General features: G+C 39.6%; 1 protein-coding gene across 4 annotated transcripts in view; it reads right to left on the reverse strand.

The window, feature by feature from the left end:
- Window positions 1-1,011: 1,011 nt before the first annotated feature.
- Window positions 1,012-22,377, reverse strand: part of LOC126190999 (cytosolic carboxypeptidase 1-like) — a 519,277-nt gene continuing 497,911 nt past the window's right edge. For 2 of the 4 annotated variants that reach the window (XM_049931676.1, XM_049931675.1), the window contains exon 23: window positions 1,012-1,431. In XM_049931676.1, coding sequence (XP_049787633.1) covers window positions 1,332-1,431 — 100 coding nt within the window. In that variant the 3' untranslated portion in view covers window positions 1,012-1,331. Of the gene's footprint in view, window positions 1,432-12,007; window positions 12,090-22,377 lie in introns of all 4 variants that reach the window. The other 2 variants (XM_049931679.1, XM_049931677.1) reach the window with 2 other exon arrangements.

Raw genomic sequence — 22,377 nt, forward strand, 5'->3', positions numbered from 1 at the left:
TGATACAAGGTGTGTGTGTGTGTTGGTGTTTATGGGCGCTCAACATCGAGGTCATCAGCGCCCTATGATACAAGGAAAGGAAGCTCAGCATGTATCTCTCAGTTTTGTAACCAATGGTTCCTTCTCTGGAACCAAAATACAGGGCGATTCAAAAAGAATACCACAACTTGAAAAATGTGTATTTAATGAAAGAAACATAATATAACCTTCTGTTGTACATCATTACAAAGAGTATTTAAAAAGGTTTTTTTCACTCAAAAACAAGTTCAGAGATGTTCAATATGGCCCCCTCCAGACACTCGAGCAATATCAACCCGATACTCCAACTCATTCCACACTCTCTGTAGCATATCAGGCGTAACAGTTCGGATAGCTGCTGTTATTTCTCGTTTCAAATCATCAATGGTGGCTGGGAGAGGTGGCCGAAACACCATATCCTTAACATACCCCCATACGAAAAAATCGCAGGGGGTAAGATCAGGGCTTCTTGGAGGCCAGTGATGAAGTGCTCTGTCACGGGCTGCCTGGCGGCCGTCCAGAACTTTTCCCTTTGCACAAACACCCATTCTCTGTAAACTGTTTATACCAACGTTTAATACACCACCTATCAGGAGGTTTAACACCATACTTCGTTCGAAATGCACGCTGAACAACTGTCGTTGATTCACTTCTGCCGTACTCAATAACACAAAAAGCTTTCTGTTGAGCGGTTGCCATCTTAGCATCAACTGATGCTGACGCCTAGTCAACAGTGCCTCAAGCGAACAAATGTACAACTAAATGAAACTTTATAGCTCCCTTAATTCGCCGACAGATAGTGCTTAGCTCTGCCTTTTGTCGTTGCAGAGTTTTAAATTCCTAAAGTTGTGGTATTCTTTTTGAATCACCCTGTATAAATGTTACATGACATTCAAAGGAAGAGGTGGGGGGGGGGGGGGGATGTCACAAACAATTATGAATCCATATAGGTTTTAGAATACTGCAACAGTGCCTTGACAGCTATAATATAAATACACAGTACACACATACTTGTTTTATTCCTTGGAAGCATAAAATGGAAATATTGAATTACTTCATCTATAACAGAGATATTAGTGGACGAGGTATCGGAAGTGCAACAACAACAAACAAAAACAATATTTCACTACACAAGTATTCCCACAAGCTATTCTTTTTGAAATGCACTGAACAATGGAAGGATTTATACATTTGCACATCCCATTGAAACACTATACAAAAGACAAATAATTTTTGAACACACTGACAAGGTACATATTAGTTAATATATAAAAACCAAACATTCACATGTTTTGATAGCTGCAATCAGGCACCTAGCTATGATATTCTTCATCATCAAATTCACTACTGTCACTATGGTCTGGAGAATCACTAGCTCCATCTTCTTGGCTTCCTGGTGAAAGTATTTCACACCTGGAAAAAATCAGAAATTTACAAATTAATTGTATTTCAGTTCAGTTAGCAATCTCCACATTAATGGATGTTATATTGAAAGAAAGTATCATTTATAAGCAACTGAAGGAGTAACATTGTTGGTAGACAGACATAAATAAGACTGAACTTGTGGCTACGCGTTTTGGTCCTTCCTCGGAGCAAAGAGACTAATAGACTAATAACACAGAGTGTGTGTTCCTCCCCCTCCTTCCCACTTAAAAGCGAACATTTACATATGTGAACAGTTAGCTGGTGTCGTACCCATGCAAAAGACAGAAGTTGGAGAGGAGTTGATGTTTTCACAAGTGACCTCGATGGCCTCTGACGGCATAGGATACGGCTGTGATGGAAACAGAATAGGTGTGCTGGATAGATGCTTGGGACAGTTTGTGCACATGGGTCTTTCACAGGGACATGACCTCTATGGCAAGGGATTGGGAGTAAGAGTGGTGTCAAAATGCATGGCATAATACTACATTGAGAGGGAATGGAAGAACTGAGCAGTAACGTGGAAACAGCAAAGAATAATCAAATGGTGGAGAATCAGCAGCCAAGGTATAGAAAGAGAACATGGAGACTGGATTGCAGGCTTTTTGCTGTAACTACCAATTTTGCGTGTGCACAGCTCCACATTTTGAGCATGAAGTTTGTGCTTGATTTGTTCACTAGAAGCCACCCGGCCTGCTAATACAAAAACAGTTGCATACGCAGCCTGCTGGCTGTGCATCCTGTTGAAACTAATGAATATAGAGGCCGGAGTATTGTATTGTACCTTGTCTTCTAGGAGTGTGTATTTTTCAAGCAATAAATTACAGGGTTCTTGGGTCAGAACACTTTTTGGCAATGAGGATGGGATTTGACTCCATGTGTTCCACTTCAATCATTAGTCCTTTGAGTTTACTTTTCATGGAGGCAGTGCTTAAATCCCTTCTTGAGCAACAGCAGGTGCGGACAGTTGCTACTTCTACTTTAGCTACTACACTGGTATAACTTGTGGTTCTGCCAACAACATATCCACTGCAGTTCCCTGCGTGCGATGATGCAGCAGAAGACTGGGGTGCTTCTAATAAATGCCCGTGGCAACATTTCCAGGCATTTAGGATAACAGATTTAAACTTGTGCAAGGCCCTTTTTTCTGTCAGGGATTTCACCTCACAGGTATCAGTTGTTGTGGAAGCTCGGCCCTTTACAAGAATCTCCAAGTCTTTCTTTTGATCTGATAGGAGAGTTACTTTCTACCTATCACTGAAAATATACTTAGTTACTGCTACTCGTGTGCAGTTTTACCAGTACCTAAAGTGGCCAAAACAGTCATACAAGGCATTGACAGCTGGACTACATGGACTTAGCTGCTGTTGTATTTAGTGACAAACATTCATAGGGAAACCTGTGCTGATCAGAAGGTTCATGATGCAATCATACTGTTTGCTTCTGGCAGGGAAGTTCAAGAGTGAGCTTATGGCATTAGTGAACATATCTCAGTCATTTGAAGTTTCATTGGCTGCAGGTGGCCAGATAGAGGCCTGGTCTGAAGTTTCAGAAATCAGTTGCTCTCACCCCTTCCAGCCTTCAGTCAGTTTGAAAGGAAACATACACACTATTGCAGCAGTCCAGCAGACATCTCAGCATCATATAAGTAATCAGCATTTGTGACAACAACAGTCAGAGTCACAACAGTCACAGCTTCATGCTCTACTGCCTTCATGCCAATACTGCTTCATTCAACACCAATGGACAGCAACTCCCAAGCAGTGTAACATGCAATAAGTGCTATAAGAAAGGACATGTTGCTTCTGTATGTAACTCCTTTCCAAATCTGAGTGAGGATGAAATGAACATGGACTGAACAATGTGTCAGCACTGATGGTGTTTCAAAGGAAGTTACACATTGAAGTGTAAGTGTTTAACAAGTCATTGAGAATGCAAGTGGACATGGGTGCAGCAGCAGTATTGCTGAATTCTCAGACTCAAGTGTCACAGAGGCTGGCAAGTTATAACAAATAACAGAATCCCATTCTTGGACATTTTTCTGCACCTGTGACTTACAAGGCTATCGTTCATTCATTAACATTCCTGGCTGTGGGCAATGCTTACACTGAAAATCTGTTTGATTTGGGCCCTTTTTAAACTGTTTGGGTTCTCCATTGATGATGAAGAGTATTTTGTTTCTAGTGCCAAATATTCCTCTCTATTTTCTCCAGAACTGGGTTCTGCTACAGAATTTCAATCTTATATTACACTGAAATAGTCTGCCCGTCCTGTTTTTTCCAGGCTTGCCCGGTATTGGTAACTTTTCAGGACCAGGTAAATGCAGAATTGGATCATCATTGGCCTTGACTTTATTTGACCTGTTTCTTCTAGTGAAGGATCAGCACCTCTGGTGATAGTAAAAAAACCTACCAGTGAATAACACCTCTGTGATAATTTTTAAACTCTATTAATGCACAATTAATCATTGATACCTATCCTTTACCATGCCCTGATGAGCTATTAGCAGATTATCACTGGGAGGAGTGGCACTATTTTCCAAAGATTGACTTGGGAGAGGCATATTTACAGTTGCCACTCAGTGAGAATCCTAATTACTTCTAGTTATCAATACCCCATTTGGGCTTTATCGATACCAGCATTTGCCTTTTGGTATGGCAAATGCATCAGCTACTTTTCAACACTTTTTAGAGCAACTTAATTGCATCAGTTTCAGGCCGCATCAACAATTTAGATAATATAGTAATGTCTGGTGCCTCTACAGAGGAACATTTGCAGAACCTTCATGCTCTGTTTTCTGTTTCACAGTCTGCAGAGTTAAAGTTCAATATGGATAAGACACAGTCTTTTCAACCATCCATTATTTATTTGGGTTTTGAAGTGTCACACGCTGGCATTAAACCACTGCTCCAGCATACTGATGCTATTGTCATGTTTCCACACCCCACATCCATCAAGTAGTTACAGGTATTTTTAGGCAAAATTGTGTACCGTCACAAACTCAATCTGGAGGCTGCTACTGTGGTACGACCTCTCCACACATTATTATACAGATGTTCCTTTCCACTGGTTACCAGCTTGTGACCAGGCATACAAGTTTTTGAAACCTAAACTGCAATCAGCTCCTTGTTTGGTCACTTTTCAGCAGTGCCTGCACTTTTAAAATTGCAGCCACAGTGGCTGAGGAACCTGTTTTAAGTAAGTTACCTGTTTTGCTTTGTACAACAGCTGGCTGGACAAACCTCCAGGCCATGCTTCTGATCCTTTGAAAAATTATTTTGTATTACAAAAATATCCTTCTGTATGGGGCAGAGTGATGCTGTCAGCTACAGAGGACACCGCTCCTCAGGTTGTAGTCCTGTCCTCCCTTTGATGTGAGGTTATGCATTTATTACATGTGGACGACTGGGATGTGTCACATACAAAAACGTTGGCATGCAGTCTCCTTTTTGACCAGGAACTGATAGGAAAATAGTGCGAGTTGTTGCAACTTGCCCTCAGTGTGCCACCCATCAGGTGGTTTCCTGCAGTCCTTTGTCATAGTGGCTGGATCCACAGCCTCCTTGGAAAAGAATTAATGTAGATTTTACGGGACCTTTTTTGAAATTCTACTGGCTTGTAATTGATGCTTGTTCTGTGTGTCCGTATGTGGTATATTGTCTGTCTACTTCTGCAGTGACAACAATTTCTCCTTTGTCAAAAATTTTTGCGATGGAAAAAGTCTTCCATATACGTCATTACTGACAATGACACCTAGTTCACATCTCACCAATATGAAGATTTTTTTTTTTTAAATGTGGTGTTCACCATCTCATGGCTCCTCCTTCCCACCCTCAATTGAGACTCAGATGAAAACCATGTTTTGGAAGTGTTACCAGAAGTATTTCTGGTAGAACTGTTGCACAGTCATCAGCCTCAGACTCTGTTACATCTGCTTCAGCTGATGCCAGCCCATCCGACAGCACCAGCACCACAATACTTCTGGTCTGTCACAGTTGTTTGGGCATGGGGGTTTTGCCATCAGCCGAAATGGGTGCCGGTAGTAATCAAGAGTATCTGTGACCAACACTTCTGCATCATCCACATGGCTGAGGAGAGGGCATCGCGACACATTAACCCACCACAACCTCACTTGGGTGGCTGCGCGTCAGGTGCACCTCCGCCAGCCCCTTGTGGCCAGTGATCTCACCTTCTCCATAGTTACTGGTGGTGTTTTCACAACTGTCTCATCTGTTGTGGGTGCCCCCTTATGCTGTCAGGGGTCACGACGGGACCTCAGTCCCCGCACTGTCAGAGTCAATAATGCCGTACGATCATTTCTCCACTGCTGTTGCCTCCATCACAGCTAGAGTTGCCTGTCACACTGCCTTCACTTCAACCTCCTTCCCTGGATATGGATGCTGCACCTGTGTCACTTGTCCTACCATATGGCATCTCACATGGGGTGGGTGGGTGCCGCACCTGTAAATGCTCACGCCAATTCCGACCCTGTGCACAGGCGGCAGTGTGTCACCTGACTCAACAACTTACATCGAGTACAGAAGAAATGGATGTGATCACTGTGCTCACTTCTTTGCAAAGGAAGAGGAGTGCTGTAACTACCAATTATGTGCGTGTGCTGCTTCATAGTTCATGTGCGAAGTTTGTGCTTGATTCAGCCAATAAAGGCCACCCAGCCTGCTAATATGACAGCAATTGTGTGCACAGCCTGCCAGCTGCACCTCCTGTTGGGACTAATAAATATATAGGCTAGAGCACAAGACTCCGCCAGCCAGTTGTGTATTGCTAATTGTATTATAGCTTGTCTACAATGCGTATGTACTGTTTGAGCAAAAAATTAGTGTTCTTGGGTTAGAACACATTTTCAATATCATTTATTCTCCTTCCATTAGGTCATTGTCTTCACCTTTTGTTATCTCCCTGAATCCAGCAATGATCTGTTTGTAACCTGGCCAAGTTCACAAAGTGAATATGCGTGCATGAGTATTGCATTTCAGTGACTTCTCTCGCCAACAGCATACACAGCAGGCACACGTAGAAGAAATATCTTCACAAAATGAACCCGCATCCTGGCCCACCAGACACCGACTTATTAGTTCAGAACCACTTTGAAGAAAACTAGAGCATTTAGTAGGTAATCACTATTAGCAATCCCGCCCCCCCTCCCCCCACAATCCTGATCTAATACTACTTAAACTCTTTGCTCCCATCTATCATGTATCATCAAAAATATAAATCATGAAATAAAATCCTCCAAAATTATGGTTTACGGCATGAAAATTTTTCCACATAACTCTTCCATTTCTAGACACAAATGAATAAGAAATGGGAAACACACTGAGTAATACAAAAAGCAAATGGCCCTGAGCAGCAGAAGTGAGATGAAGAAGAGGGTGACATGTGCAGCAAAGCATAAAGAAAAGTGTGATTTTTTGAGGACACAGAAATTAACTCTTCTTGTTATCATTAACAGGAGATACTATATTGGATACTAGCAGAGTACCCGGCATTGCTCAGTTATTTATTTACAGGTGTCCATACACACACATGCCACAAAGTGTCTGGCCTCGTGCTTAATGTTTATGATGTCATATCTCTTGAACTCTGTGTTGTACAATATTATGATTTCATAGGAACATTTAGTGGTATGTGTGGAAACTGTCTACACAGTGTGTTGTCAATAGAGCTAGTAGCGACAAAGTAATAAATTTAAATGTCACACATGATGCAGCAGTTTTCCCAGCATCTCATTGTTTATGACGTCATAGCTCATGAACTGTGTGTTATCCAAGGATATAATTTTGCAGTTACATTCAGTGGTATATGTGCATGCCATCTGCAAAGTGTGTCATTAATAGTAATGTTATGCCTCATGCTGTACTTTTACTGCATGAACAGCAGAAAAGTAGTACGCAACAAACATTTTTCCTTTCATCGCTTTGTTAGGGGTTGTCAGCGAGATAACATTTTGTAAAGATTTGAAATTATGTATAAAATTTGTTGCAAGTTGCTAAGTGGTCTCATACTCAAATACTGGGTGAATCAAGTTGGGAAGTCACACATTGTGGGCTATGCTTCTTTTCACTTGCACCCCTGTGATATGCATGAGGGTGCTTTCTATCCCATAATTATAGTCACTTGACAGTAAGATATATTTGTACCAAGTTTAGTTGAAATAGGTCCAGTCATTTAGGAGGAGATGTGGATGCATGCATGCTTACACACACACACACACACACACACACACACACACACACACACACACACACACACACTCTTTTCTAATATGTATGAATTAAAAGTCAAGAAAGATTTTATATTCACAAACAAACTGTGGAACTCTGCTTGTGAGTGTAATTTTATCCTACCGATTGTGTTTCCTACTTGTATTATTAATCTTTATTTATTGTCCTTATGGAAACTAATGTAATAATGAACTAAATGTTTTGGACTTGTTCCACATCCATGTGTTAAAACGCAGAACTGGATCTACAGAATACATATTGCAATAAATAAATAAATACCAAATTATAATTTACTAAACTCTGGCAAACTAGGATAGAAAAAGCAAGCCAATAAAGTAATTATCAGATCTACATTTTTGTGCATTTGGTAGCAATCAATATATAATTTTGCTGACCTGAAATATGGAGTATATGAATAGCTATGTATAAAAATTTTAAATATGGTGTAGTAAAAAGACTCTTGTCATCTTTTGACTCTGCATTTTCATTACAATAATGATCACACTGTTGATTCATTTTGCACCCCTGGAGGTTCTGCTTCTTTATGGAATCTAGAGATCACCATAAATGAATGCTTAGTCATTAGTCACCCCGACTCTCACAAAGCACTCACATTACGAACTATATCAGTATAGGCAGTTAAAACCCTTTTACCACTAAATTTCATCCAAAAAAGCAGACACAATAAAATATAAACCAAAGGCTAACAAAATAACAGCGTTCAATATGTGTCATATGTTTTCTTTAATAGATGTGTGAACTTCAAACTGTTTCATTTCTCTGAAGTGTCGGTAACAAAAGTTCTTTTCCATTAGTAAGAGAATGCCAGGAAGCAGAGGAAAGAAGAACTGCTCTCTGTTAAGCTTTCATTATAAAAAGTCTTCAAAGAATTTAAATTCATTAGAAAGATGATAATGGGAAAAATGTTTTGAAAATTTAACCTCAGTGATAATTAAGTGTTTGCATCTGGTATGTGAAAGAGTTTGTATCATTAGCAGACTCATATCTATACTAAGGTGTTATTCATCAGAAATGTAGAAACAAAGCTGAATTTTACCGTATTCTAACACAAAATTTAAGTCATGCATTATTAACAGATGAAAACCAGATGAAAAGACAAAATGAGAATCATAAGGCATGCTAACAAAAATAAGAAACAGACATATTATATCAGAACAAACAGGAATGACTACTCCTCCGGTAATGGAATAGATTTCAGTTCTCTAAAAGAAATCACAAATGTCAACGAATTATTACCCATAGCACATGAGAAAATGAAGATCCAAGACAAATACTCATCAAAAGATATAAAATTATTTAATTGAGATACAGAACATCAACTGCACTGCTCAATTTCAAAATAAGTTACAAGAATCATCTGACCATCAAAAAGCACAATTCCTTATTGAACGTTTTAAGTAAACGGTAAGTTATTGTAATCATATGCAGGCTATGTCAAGGCAACAGCCTCTCAAAGCAATTATTGTTGAGGGCAGTCTCTTGCATCAACAGAACACAATATTCTCTGTTCAGCATGCTGTCAACTGGAACACCCAGGATTTTATTTTTATATGCAATAACTATGTCTATGTGTGATCTTGCAGTCTGTATGCACATACCTAAAACTAGTTTTTTTAAATATTCATTGAGGCAGAGTTACCAATGAACCAAGTATAGGCTGAATATGTGATTTACATCACTCTCAAAGTTAGCATAAATCAGAAATGCTGAGTCACAGATAGACACAACAAAGAGACTGTCACAAATAAAGCTTTCAGCCCATAAGGCCTTCGTCAAAAAAAAAACCACTTGCAAATGCAACTCACACACGACTGCTGTCTCAGGCAACTGTAGGCACACTACGAGCAGCAGCACCAGTGGTGCATGATGGAAATGGCGACTGAGTGGGGGTAAGGAGGCTGGGGCAGGGAGTGGGAGGGATAGGAGGAGGGGGTTAGGGGAAAAGGGGAGAAGTAAAAGGACTTGGGTGCGATGGTGGAATGAGGGTTGTATAATGCTGGAAAGGGAACAGGGAGGCTGGATGGGTGAGGACAATGACTAACGAAGGTTGAGGCCAGGAGGATTATGGGAATGCAGGATATATTGCAGAGAAGGACATTTCTCATTTCAGGGCAGGACAAGAGGTAGTAAAAACCCTGGCGGGAGAACGTAATTCAGTTGCTCCAGTCATTGAATTACATTCTCCATCAGGGTTTCGGCTACATCTCGTCGTGCCCTGAAATAAGAAATGTCCTGCCCAATATCCTTCCCACAGCAGTATTCTGCTACCTACCAAACCTACACAATAAATTTGTCCATCCTTAAACAACCCCTGCTCCCAACCCCTTACCTCATGGTTCATACCCCTGTAATTGACCCAGATGCAAGACCTGTCCCATCCTCCCAACACCACCTACTCCAATTTGGTCACAAACATCACATATTCCATTACAGGTAGGGCTACATGTGATCTACAAGCTAAGCTGCAACCACTGTGCTACATATATTTGGGCATGACAACCAACGAACTCTCTGTTCGCATGAATGGCCACCGACAAATTGTGGCCAAGAAACACGTGGACCACGTGGTTTCTGAGCACACTGCCAAACACGACATCCTTCATTTCAATGACTGCTTCACAGCCTGTGCCATATGGATCCTTCCAACCAACTGCACATAGCTGCCCTACTCTCTCTCCATTTTGTCCCTGCATGCTCCCACAGCACTTCACTGTCCGCAACCCCTAACCCTACTATCCCTCCCCCTCCCCAGCCCTGCCTCCTCCTTAACACCACCCAGTCACCATTCCTATCATGCACTGGTGCTGCTGCATGCAGAGTGGCTAGAGTTTTCTGAGACTCTAGTCATGTGTACGAGTTGCATGTGTGTGTGTGTGGGGGGGGGGGGGGGGGGGGATGTCTATTTTTGACAAAGGCCTTACAGGCAGAAAGCTTTATTTGTGACAGTCTTTTTGTTGTACCTATCTGCAATTCAGCATCTCTGCTATATGGTGAGTGGCAACTTGCCTTTTCATAATATTGTTACATTCCACCCTGGATTTTCCAATGTTTGATTAGCATAAATCAGGGTTGGCTGTAACATCACAGCAATTTCATTAATCAGTGCACACAAATCAGACACAAAACTGGAACTAACTGGAGATTAAGGTTTAACTCTCATAACTCAGAGGGAAAAAAAAATTAAAATGAAATCAATTGTGACTGCTAAGAAACAACTATTTGCTTTTAGTATTTATGTTTCATACGAGTTAAATTTTCCATAAATGCAAGTACGCTGTGTCTTAGATAAAAGTGTTTTCAGCTTAGTTTATACTTTATAAATACATCATGAAAGTAAAAATTTGCATGTGAAATAACAATGGGGAGAAGTTTTGGGGCAACTCAAGTGCTATCTGTCAATCAAAAAATAATTGTTATGGCAATAACTCTTACAATATTAAAAAGCATACCTTGTATTTTGGTCAATTTACATGAATTCACATAATGTTACTGGCAATATTTTTGAAGTTATCAATTTTTAACTTTTTCATTTGCTTCTTTATTAATTTTTTACTCGTTCCATAATCAGGAAGATTTTTTTTTCTTCATGCCCTTCAGGAAGTATGAAGTTGATACATATTACATGTTGTGGAGATGCTGAGCCACGATAGGCACAATAAAAAGATTCACACAATCATAGCTTTCGGCCCTTAAGGCCTTTGTCAGCAGTAGACACACATACACACACGCGTGCACACACACACTCACGCAAGTGCAACTTGCACACACATCTGCAGTCTCAGAGAGCTGAAACTGGTAGCTGGTGTAGTTTCAGCTCTCTGAGACTGCAGATGTGTGTGCTAGTTGCACTTGCGTGAGTGTGTGTGTGTGTGCACGCGTGTGTGTGTGTGTATGTGTGTCTACTGCTGACAAAGTCCTTAAGGGCCGAAAGCTATGATTGTGTGAATCTTTTTATTGTGCCTATTGCAGCTCAGCATCTCCACTATATGGTGAGTAGCAACATTCCTTCTCTCGTATTGTTACATTCCATCCAGGATTTTACATTGTTTGATATTACATGTTGTAACTTTCTTTATCTTTCCTCTACCATCCTGCTCATTTTTTAATAAAGTGAAGAGCTTGTAGCTGCCTGAGTACCATTTGTTTTAATTAGATCTGTCTACTTAGAAAAATGAAACTCCATAACTTTTTCATACTGGTAACTAGTATGGCATGTGGAGGATTCTACTGAAACAATGCTGTACATATTTATGGTTGTGTAAGTCCAAACAAGGCATGCCACAGCATCATGCAATACTTGCCTTCAAACTTTCTTGTGTGTTTCTTGTTTCTGGGGAGTTGGTTATAGAATGGGGGCTATGAGGGGTAATCTTACAGGTACTGCTATCAACAAAAACAAGAGATATATATCAAACAATAGACACAGGCAGAAAATCAATTATAACATCAGACATTAAAAAATATGTAAGTGTTGAATATATAACTACTGAATATAAAGTAATAAAGCTTAGAATTGGCTTGAATAGAAAGAAAAGAGTTATTCAGTTTATTGAAGTCACAATTGTGAACTACAAATTGTGAACTACAAAAGAAATACATGCAAAAATATCTCGGAACAGATTTCTATCTACAGTGTTTTTTCCTACTTTATTAGTGCTCGTAGTGCAGTTCATCGCTTATGACAGTCTTCCATATATACTTTAATGAAATTTCAATTAATTTATTGAAAATAAGGCTTCTAGCCAAATAATGCTCCAAAACTGAATCTATAAATTTCTTAAAGCACATGATTGTTCAGTACATTGATATAATAGGTGAATGGGCTCTACTGCACTAAAATTCATTACTTTTATCCAGACTGTTTATGTTCTTTCAAGATAACTTGTCAGACAGTTCTACTAACATGGTTATAACAAGTTGTAGTATATCCAATATCAATTCAAGAATCTTGTGAGTGTACAATTTTTGTAACTGATAAAACTCACCTTCAAAGACGAAACAAGAAACTGAACTGTAATGACTTTCGACAAAAGCAGTGTTACAGAATTTTGTGAAGATGGAGTCTTCTAATGGACCTTACTGCTAGGCCACCTATTTCATTAGATCTACTTAATTAGAAGATGGTCCTTGAGTGTACAGTTATCTCTGCCACTACTGGGATGATGTAGAGTTCTTTCAAAGGGGATTTAACCATCTTGATATCTACAGTTATGATTAGTGAATCTTGTTTAATGCACAAGAGAGGCACTCTAAACAGGAACAATGACGCAAAGGTCACAGGTTAAATTCATTCAATTGCTGTTTTATTGATGAGTAAAATTTCAAGAATACTCGACTTTGAAGGAATAGTATGTAACAGAATGCTCAATAAACATCAACACCGGAAAAATCAACTGAATGTAATGTCGTAATACATCCTGGGAACAGCTGATGCAATCCTACCACCCAGAGAGATTTCATACATGGAGTCCAGCTGACGTCAGACATCACATTGTGGCTAATAACACTGTTCGACATGGGTTCTATTTCTGATATTAAAGTATGTGCTTCTAGACCATTTTACCGTGGGAAATTCAAATATGTAAACAAAATATTGTTGTCAGGGATACTTTCTATGTAATCTGTGTATATATATACCTAAAACAAAGATGATGTGACTTACCAAATGAAAGTGCTGGCAGGTCGACAGACACACAAACGAACACAAACATACACACAAAATTCAAGCTTTCGCAACAAACTGTTGCCTCATCAGGAAAGAGGGAAGGAGAGGGAAAGACGAAAGGATGTGGGTTTTAAGGGAGAGGTTAAGGAGTCATTCCAGTCCCGGGAGCGGAAAGACTTACCTTAGGGGGAAAAAAGGACGGGTATACACTCGCACACACACACATATCCATCCACACATATACAGACACAAGCAGACATATATATATATTTCCTTCGTGGAATGTCTCCTTCTATTATAAACACACACACACACACACACACACACACACAGATATATATGTGTGTGTGTGTGTGTGTGTGTGTGTATTCACAATTCATGGCAAACACAGAGACGTTATAGAGAGATACGGGTATGTTGCTGCATCCAGTAGTGATAGAACGTGATAATTTCTTGTGCAACAGCAGGTGGGAAGAAACAGACATCATTAGGTTATCCCCCGCCACACCTATGTCATTAAGACCACCTGAAACATCTCATTAACTCGAACGGCGACAGCCGGTCGCTGCCTCGGCAGTAAAGCTTCAAGCCTCCTAGGGGCAGGTGCATCGAGTTTACAACAGTGGTGTTAGCTGCAACTTGTGTCAGTCTTAACGAGTGGGTTTTTTTTTTTTTTTGGCTGACAAGTAACTGTCTGTCATATTTCCGAGCACGGTTGAATTTTTTAGTTCCTATGTGTAAACTGATTGAGCCTGGTGCTGAAGTTAAAACGACTGCTTGTTTTTACACATCAGGTTCCTCTAGTTCCCTACTATTAATTTAATACAGGTGTATTACCAAAGTGGTATTTTTAAGTGTGCAGAAATGCCACGTTGTCGTGGATGTCGATATAAGCCGGACAACTTCTGCTACATCTGTGGGAAGTTCACTTTTGCCAGAAATAGGAAGAAAATTTCTTCAGTCATAAAGAAAGCATACAAACATTACTTTGGAGGTAGGAGACCAAGATAAAGAATGGGCACCACATTTCTGTTGTGCTACATGTTACTGCAAACTAATTCAGTGGTGGAAAGGTAAAGAGAATGTGGTGTTGTTTGCTGTTCCCATGGTGTGGAGGGAGCCTAAGGACCATGTTACTGATTGTTATTACTGTCTAACAAAAATTCAGGGTTTTACAAACAAAAAGTCGAAGAGGCACATTGTTTACCCAGATCTGCCTTCAGCGAGAATGCCAGTGCAGCATTCTGACAACCTTCCAGTACCTTCAAGAGCTTGAGGTCAAATTCCGAGTGACGGTGAAATAAGTAGTACTGAAGAAATCACAGATGATGATTCTTTATATCACTACACAAGTGAGTCATCGCCACATTTGTTAACACAGGCAGATTTAAATGATTCAGTATGTGATCTAGGGCTAAGTAAACAAAAGGCGCAGCTGCTTGGTTCAAGATTACAAGAGTATAATCTACTGCACCAAAGTATTAAAATCAGTGTTCAGGCACAGAGAGCATGCCTTTATTTCTTATTTTTCAACTGACGAAGCACTGACATTTTGCAATGATGTTTCTGGCCTGATGAAAGTGCTGAACTTCACTTATATTTCACAGGAGTGGAGACTTTTCGTAGATGCATCGAAAACAAGTCTGAAGGGTGTTTTGCTCCATAACGAAAATAAAATACCCTCTGTTCCAGTAGCTTACGCTAGTTTGACAAAAGAGATTTACGAATTCGTACAAAGGATGCTAAATTCATTAAAATACAATGAACACAAATAGAAAATATGTGCAGATTTCAAGGTAATTGCTATGGTACTGGGAATGCAACAAGGCTACACAAAGTATGCCTGTTTTCTTTGCGAGTGGGATAGTCGAGACCGAAATTCTCACTACGTGAAAAAGAAATGACCTAGGCGAAGATGGAAAGTTGGCGAAAACAATGTACAACGTGAATGTCTGGTAGCCCCTGAATATATACTACTTCCACCGCTTCACATCAAACTTGGCCTGATGAAACAATTCGTGAAGACCATGGATCCAACTGGCTGTGGGTTTGCATATCTAGCTACCAAATTCCCCTGTCTTTCAGCTGCAAAAATAAAGGAAGGTGTATTTGTGGGCCCACAAATCAGGGAGCTGCAGAAAGATGCAAATTTTGAAGCATGTTTAACTGATAAAGAAAAAACCGCATGGGACTGTTTCAAGATGGTGTCGGAAAACTTCCTCGGAAGAAGAGCTACTAACTACAAAGCAATGGTGAAGGATATGATCAAAGCGTATCAGGATTTGGGGTGCAATATGTCTTTGAAGGTACATATGATGGACTCTCATCTGGACTACTTCACAGAGAGTTGTAGTGACGTATCGGATGAACATGGGGAAAGACTCCATAAAGACATTTCTACCATAGAAAGGCGCTATGAAGGGAAGTGGGTACCTTCTATGTTAGCATATTATTGCTGGAATATCATTCGAGAGAAGAAAGATTCACAATACGAGAGAAAAAAGTGATGTGCATTACATTGTTTGTCAATTTTCTGTAATTTCTCATGTCAAATAAATGCTTCAAAGTGTATACACAAAGGTTACTGTGTTATATGTTAGATCCACCCTCCGTTAGTGTGATGAACTTATAACATCATAAAGATGTGCATTTGTTTGTCGAATTTCACCTCACGTTTGCTGCACTATATCAGAAACTGAAAAGAGAAATAAAATTGCGATTACTCATAAACTATCCCTGACAGAAAAAAACCAAAAACAGTTTTCAATTCAGCACTCACAATACAACTAGGATCACAATATTTTTTTATCAGAAATAGAAAAAAAGGTTTTTTTTGTAGAACAGTGTAATTTGTCATTGCAGCAAAATGAACATAATGTGACCCTTGTTTTACCAGACCTGGGGCAACTGAAATCATCATGTAGGGCCAATGTCAATCTCAATCCCACAATTAATGAGAGGTCAACAAATAAAATGTTGGATCAGTATAGTGAATGAAAATCCAAGAGGCTCACATCATCTTCCATTTCTGTTAACTTGAGTTGGAAAGACTGTGTAAGAGATAAATTCTTAGACCAATTAGAACATATTTCTGTTGTGTTAACTTGTAACGTTGAGTCAACATTGTGAAATCCAACTCACTTTTATCTTGGTGCTCCTGAGTATGCAAATTAGACTTAACAATAATGTAGGAAAAGATAGACTGCTATTTAGTGTGAAGAAGACATGTTAATTTGTAGCCAGGCACATTTAAAGGACACTTACATGAAGCTTTCAGCCACAGCCTTCATCAGAAAAACAGAAACACTCACCATTCATACACACACATAAGCAAGCATGGATGAATGGTGTGTGTTTCTCTTTCGCTGATGAAGGCTGCGGCTGAAAGGTTCATGTAAGTGTCTTTTAATTGTGCCTGTCTGCAACTTAATGTGTCTTCTTTATGGTAAGAAACAATCTATATTTTCTACATTGTTTTATATTCTTACCTTGAGTTTCCATTGTTCAAATTAGAATTATTTAGATATGTTGATGACCTAAGCTTAACTCCAGAACAAATATTCATTTTACCTAAGTGATATTTAAATTTTTTAGCAAGTGTCCAATATCGCAAATCACCAGCTATTTACCGAGATAAGTGTTGAATATCATATTGCAAAATGGACTTAGAAATGGGGAATAATATCAAAATTAAAAATAAATGTAAGTACCCCTAAAATGTCACTGGTACTAGTGACATTTCACAATCACAATGCCACATATGCATCTGGAAATATTATCTTGATTTTGGTGTTCTGTGTGACTGAACAATATGTATTCAAACCGAGGGGGATACATTATAAAGTACAGAAGAACAGTCTTGGTTCCAAAACAGGATTTTTTTAAAATTTTATTTATCCTCCAATGAAGCATTTCACATTACACAAGGCATCTTCAGATTAATCTATGAGAAAAATACAACCTTTCATATAAATGGCATAACCCCAATTTACCAAAATTGCACTAGCAAGAAAAAGTAAAACAACTTACTGGTAAACCGCAGTGGTCAGAATTTGAAAAAACATTGTGCAGTGTTCTATGAGATAAGAGTAAAATATATTGGAATATGGCCAATAAAATGTTCACGAGCTAATAAACGGTCTAATGCACAAAAAGCCCAAAACACAAATAAAATAGCATATAGAAGATGTTAAGTACACGGGAAAATGCACCTAAAGCACATGAAAGCCCCAGCAGGTAGTTAAGTCATTTTTTTTCTTAAAAAGGCCTCGCATGGTATACTATATAACACCTCCTCAAGAATAACCAAGAAGTTATAAAAAGCAAATAACTGGCTTAGTCTCACAAGAAGTAGGTATACCCAAGTACATAGGTAACTGATTATCTCGTCAGATATGCGGCACCATCCACATCCACTAAAATGGGATCAAGCCTCCATAGATGTGTCAGACAGTAAATATGTAGGAGTTGCACTTGCTCATGCTCCCAGCTGTGCACATAGTATTGGGTATAGAAACATACAAGAAGTATAGGCTAGTATACACAGCTCACAGCAGATGGTGAATGTAGATGAAGAGCTGAAATAGCTATTAGGTTTCCAGATATAATCACAAAGAGAAACATAACAAACAGTAAGTCTATGTAAAAGACCTTGCAGGTAAAATTTTTTACGCAAATGGGTCATAATAAAAAAGAATAAATGAATTTTTAAACAATCAAAAATTATAAAAGTAAATTATATACTACTGTGGTGCAAATGAATAAAACCTACATGAAGGAACCAAGAGAACTAATTGCTCAGTGGGCCAGGTAGATGTTTATTGACATCTGGCAGCAAGTATAGATGTACATGATGTTACTGCTAAACTAAATTACAGTGATGTAGTTAAAAAGATCGCTTGTGTGAAGTGCAAAGATGAACTTAAAATGTATAATGAACATATTTCAAGTTTACAATCAGTAATCTTAGGATTAAGAAGAGAAAATGACAGGCTAAGGCAAGAAAATGTGGAGCTTAGGTCGAAACAAAGCATGGGTGTACTGCCGAAAGTTAGTAACTGTAAGTCGATGGAATGGAAGACAGTGAATGGCAAATGTAAAGCACAAGGTGAAAAAATGTCACCTACAGTGAGTAAACCAAGTTTCGAGTGTGAAAACAATTTTAATATCCTGTATTCCGAAAACTGTAGTAAAGTGACTGGATTGAAATATGAGGTAAATTCGAGTGTGTGTACGGAAAACGTTACAAAAAGTAATCTTCACAACAAAAAAAAGTGAAAACTCCTGCAAAACTGTCAGATTTGCCCTACCTATGCCTGAGCTCTTACCAGAAACCAATAGTAATAAATGTGAAAGTGTGAAATGTGGCGAAAACGAATTTCGTAAACTATGCAGTGGAGAAACAAAAAACGCGGTAAAAAATACGATCGTCAAGCCGTCGAAAAAAAGGTACAACGTTCTCTTATTAACAGACAGCCACGGCAGAAATTTGACGAGTGTTTTACAGGACAATTACAAAGATATCCAAGCAATAGGAATAGTGAAACCAGGTGCAAGTACGAAATCTGTTACTGATGTCGACCTGCAGGGAAACAAGAAAGAAGAGAATGAATATGTAGTGTGTATAGCTGGTGTCAATGACATTGCAAGAATTGAAGGACGAAATTGCCTAGCAAGCCTGGAAAACTTCCTAGAAGCAAATAAATCATGAAACACCATTATTACAATGCTGCCTCACAGGTATGATCTCATGTACAATTCGTGTGTAAATCAGTTGATCTGAAAAACAAGCATTAAAATGAAACAAATGTGTGCTAGTTTTGGCAAATGTAAAATATTAGATATAGGCAAACTGAAAAGAAGCCTACATACCAGACATGGTATGCATCTAAATTTTGAAGGCAAAAAATTCTTGTGTGACAAAATATTGGAAATTATCAAAGAAAAAGACGATTTAAACAGAATTCTCAATCACAAAGTAGACAATGATGTTTTTTTTAGAGGAAAGCATAATAAATTAACCCTTGCATATCAGAATGTCCAGTATGTAACTAATAAAACAGAGCAGCTGAGTGTGTACCTAAATGACACTAAGCCACACCTCTTCCTAGCGAGTGAATTGGGATGCAAGGAAGAGGAAGCATATAGTTACAGGCTAATAAATTACAAACTTATAAACTTGTACTGCAGAAAGACACACAAAAGTGGTGGGGTAGGCATTTATAGTAGAAATGATGTAAAATGTGAAAAAGTTAAATGGATAGATGATCTGAGTACTGAAATGGTATTTGAGGTTGCAGCAGTAAACCTGAAGTATGGAAACAACAGCCTTATTATAGCAGCACTGTATAGGTCACCTGGAAGTAACACAGAAGAGTTTCTAAATTGTCTAGAGGACTTGCTGGAGGGGATAGCAATGTATAAAAAACACTTGTTGCTTGTTGGAGACATCAACATAGACTCATTAAATTGTAGTGACCTATTTCTGACAATCGATCGCTACAAGTGTACAGTGCTTCATAAACATTCCGTGAAGTGTTAATTTATGTGCAGTGATATAGCTATTCTTTGACTTAGCTTTAGTTAGTTATTCTGTGCTGTTCATGTCTACACAATTCATTCATGTGTGTAGTGTTAAGTTATTGCTAAATATATGTGGGAATAAAGGAATTGTTTTCTCCAACACCCTATGTGGGAATAAAGGAATTGTTTTCTCCAACACCCTATGTGGGAATAAAGGAATTGTTTTCTCCAAAACCCACATTTGGTGACACCCGACGTGATACGTAACATCCACGTCGGCTTCAGCATTTAACGAAGTTCCGCAACGTTCACGTTTGTAACTTCCGTAACTTCCGCACCAGCTGTGTCGTGCTCGTTTCAGCACGATAATGACCGATTCGCCAGTCTCAATTCAACCTGAAGCCAGCAGTGCAATTAACAGGGTGACGATAAAACCTCCACCATTCTGGTTACATAATCCTCTATTGTGGTTTGCCCAGTTAGAAAGCCAGTTCGTCCTCGCACAAATATCGGCGGACAAAACTAAGTACAGCTATGTGGTTGCAGCACTTACAGAAGATCTAGCAGCAGAAGTACAAGATATCCTAGCCGCGCCACTGGATACCGATCGTTATGCATCCATTAAAAATGCATTAATAACGCGTTTGTCACAATCAGAGGCAAAACGGCTAGAGAAGCTACTGCGCACTGAAGAACTCTGAGATCGCACTCCATCACAACTCTTACGACGTTTGCGCACACTGGCAAGTAACACTGTAACTGATGATGTGCTACGAAATATATGGTTGTCTCGTTTGCCGCCAGATACTCAAAAAATTCTCACGGTATGTGCAGGCGATTTAAACTCACTGGCACAAACGGCCGACAGGTTAATTGAAGTGTATCCCACATCAAGTGTCTCAACATTAACGCCACAACAAGAAAATCCACCCACAGTGACGTTAGTCTCCCTACAATCACAACTGGCAGAGTTGACCGCACAGGTAGCTGCATTACAAACAACGCACAACCGCCAACGGCCACGCCGCCGACGGTCACGAAGTCGCAATCGATCACCATCACTACAGAACTTATCCTGGTACCACAAGACATTTGGTAATGATGCACGAAAGTGTACGCCACCTTGCAAGTGGAAACATGAGGCAGACACCGTAGCAGTGATAAATTCCAGTGCAAACACTCGCCGACTTTTTGTGACAGACCGTGAAAGAAAACTACAGTTTCTCATCGATACAGGCGCAGAAGTGTCCGTATATCCAGCAAACCGCCTATCACGCCGGAGCTGCGACGACTGTTATCTATACGCCGCCAATGACTTCAAAATTAGAACATACGGTCGAGTAACATTATTCCTTAACTTGGGGCTACACCATGTGTTTGAATGGCAATTTACAGTGGCAGATATATCACAGCCTATTATCGGAGCAGATTTTTTGTCCTTCTACGACTTACTGTCAGGTCTGCGACGCCAGCGACTAATCGATTTGACTGCTAGTCTGCATACAACAGGAAAAGTCCGTTGTATCACACCACTAGAGGTACGCACAGTCACAGGTGACACATCATATATACGATTACTGAAAGGATACCCCAAGATCACACAGCAATCGCCTACTCTCCCACCAGGCAAGCATACAACCGTCCACCACATTTTGACCACGCCAGGACGCCAACTCACGCTCGGCCTAGACGTTTAACGGCCGAAAAGCTAAAAGTGGTAAAGCAGGAATTTTGCAGCATGCTGTCACAAGGTATCTGCAGAGTTTCTAGTAGCAGTTGGGCATCCCCAATTCACATCGTGCCTAAAAAGAAGAATGGATGGTGCCCCTGCGGTGACTATCACCAACTCAATGCAAGGACCATTCCAGACCGGTACCCAGTTCCACATATAGAAGACTTTTCTGCAAATGTTCACGGTAAGACTATATTTTCTACCACTGATCTAGTTCGAGCTTACTATCAGATCCCTATAGCTGCAGAAGACATTCCTAAAACAGCGGTGACAACGCCATTCGGTCTATTTGAATTCACCCGAATGCCATTCGGACTATGTAATGCCGCCCAGACCTTCCAACGTTTTATGGATGAGGTTACAAGAGATTTAGATTTTTGCTATGTGTATATAGATGATTAAATTGGTGATGTCTGCATTGGAAGAGGAGCACTTACAGCATTTGGCACAAGTGTTTGGCCGCCTACGCACACATGGACTACTAGTTAATCCTTCCAAGTGTGTTTTTGGTGAGAAAGAGGTCCACTTTCTAGGATATTTGGTGAATGCACAGGGTATTCGACTGCCACATAGTAAAGTAGAGGCCATAAACAAATACCCCCGCCCTGTCACAGTCAGAGAATTACGACGATTCATTGGAGTAGTGAATTTCTACCAATGCTTCATTCGCAATCATGCACTGATAACTGCACCATTGAATGAACGAACTACTTAAAGGCGCACCTAAACCTAACCACTGTGTGCATTGGACT

This window comes from Schistocerca cancellata, chromosome 6 (assembly GCF_023864275.1).
Source record: "Schistocerca cancellata isolate TAMUIC-IGC-003103 chromosome 6, iqSchCanc2.1, whole genome shotgun sequence".
NCBI classification, from domain to species: Eukaryota; Metazoa; Arthropoda; class Insecta; order Orthoptera; family Acrididae; genus Schistocerca; species Schistocerca cancellata.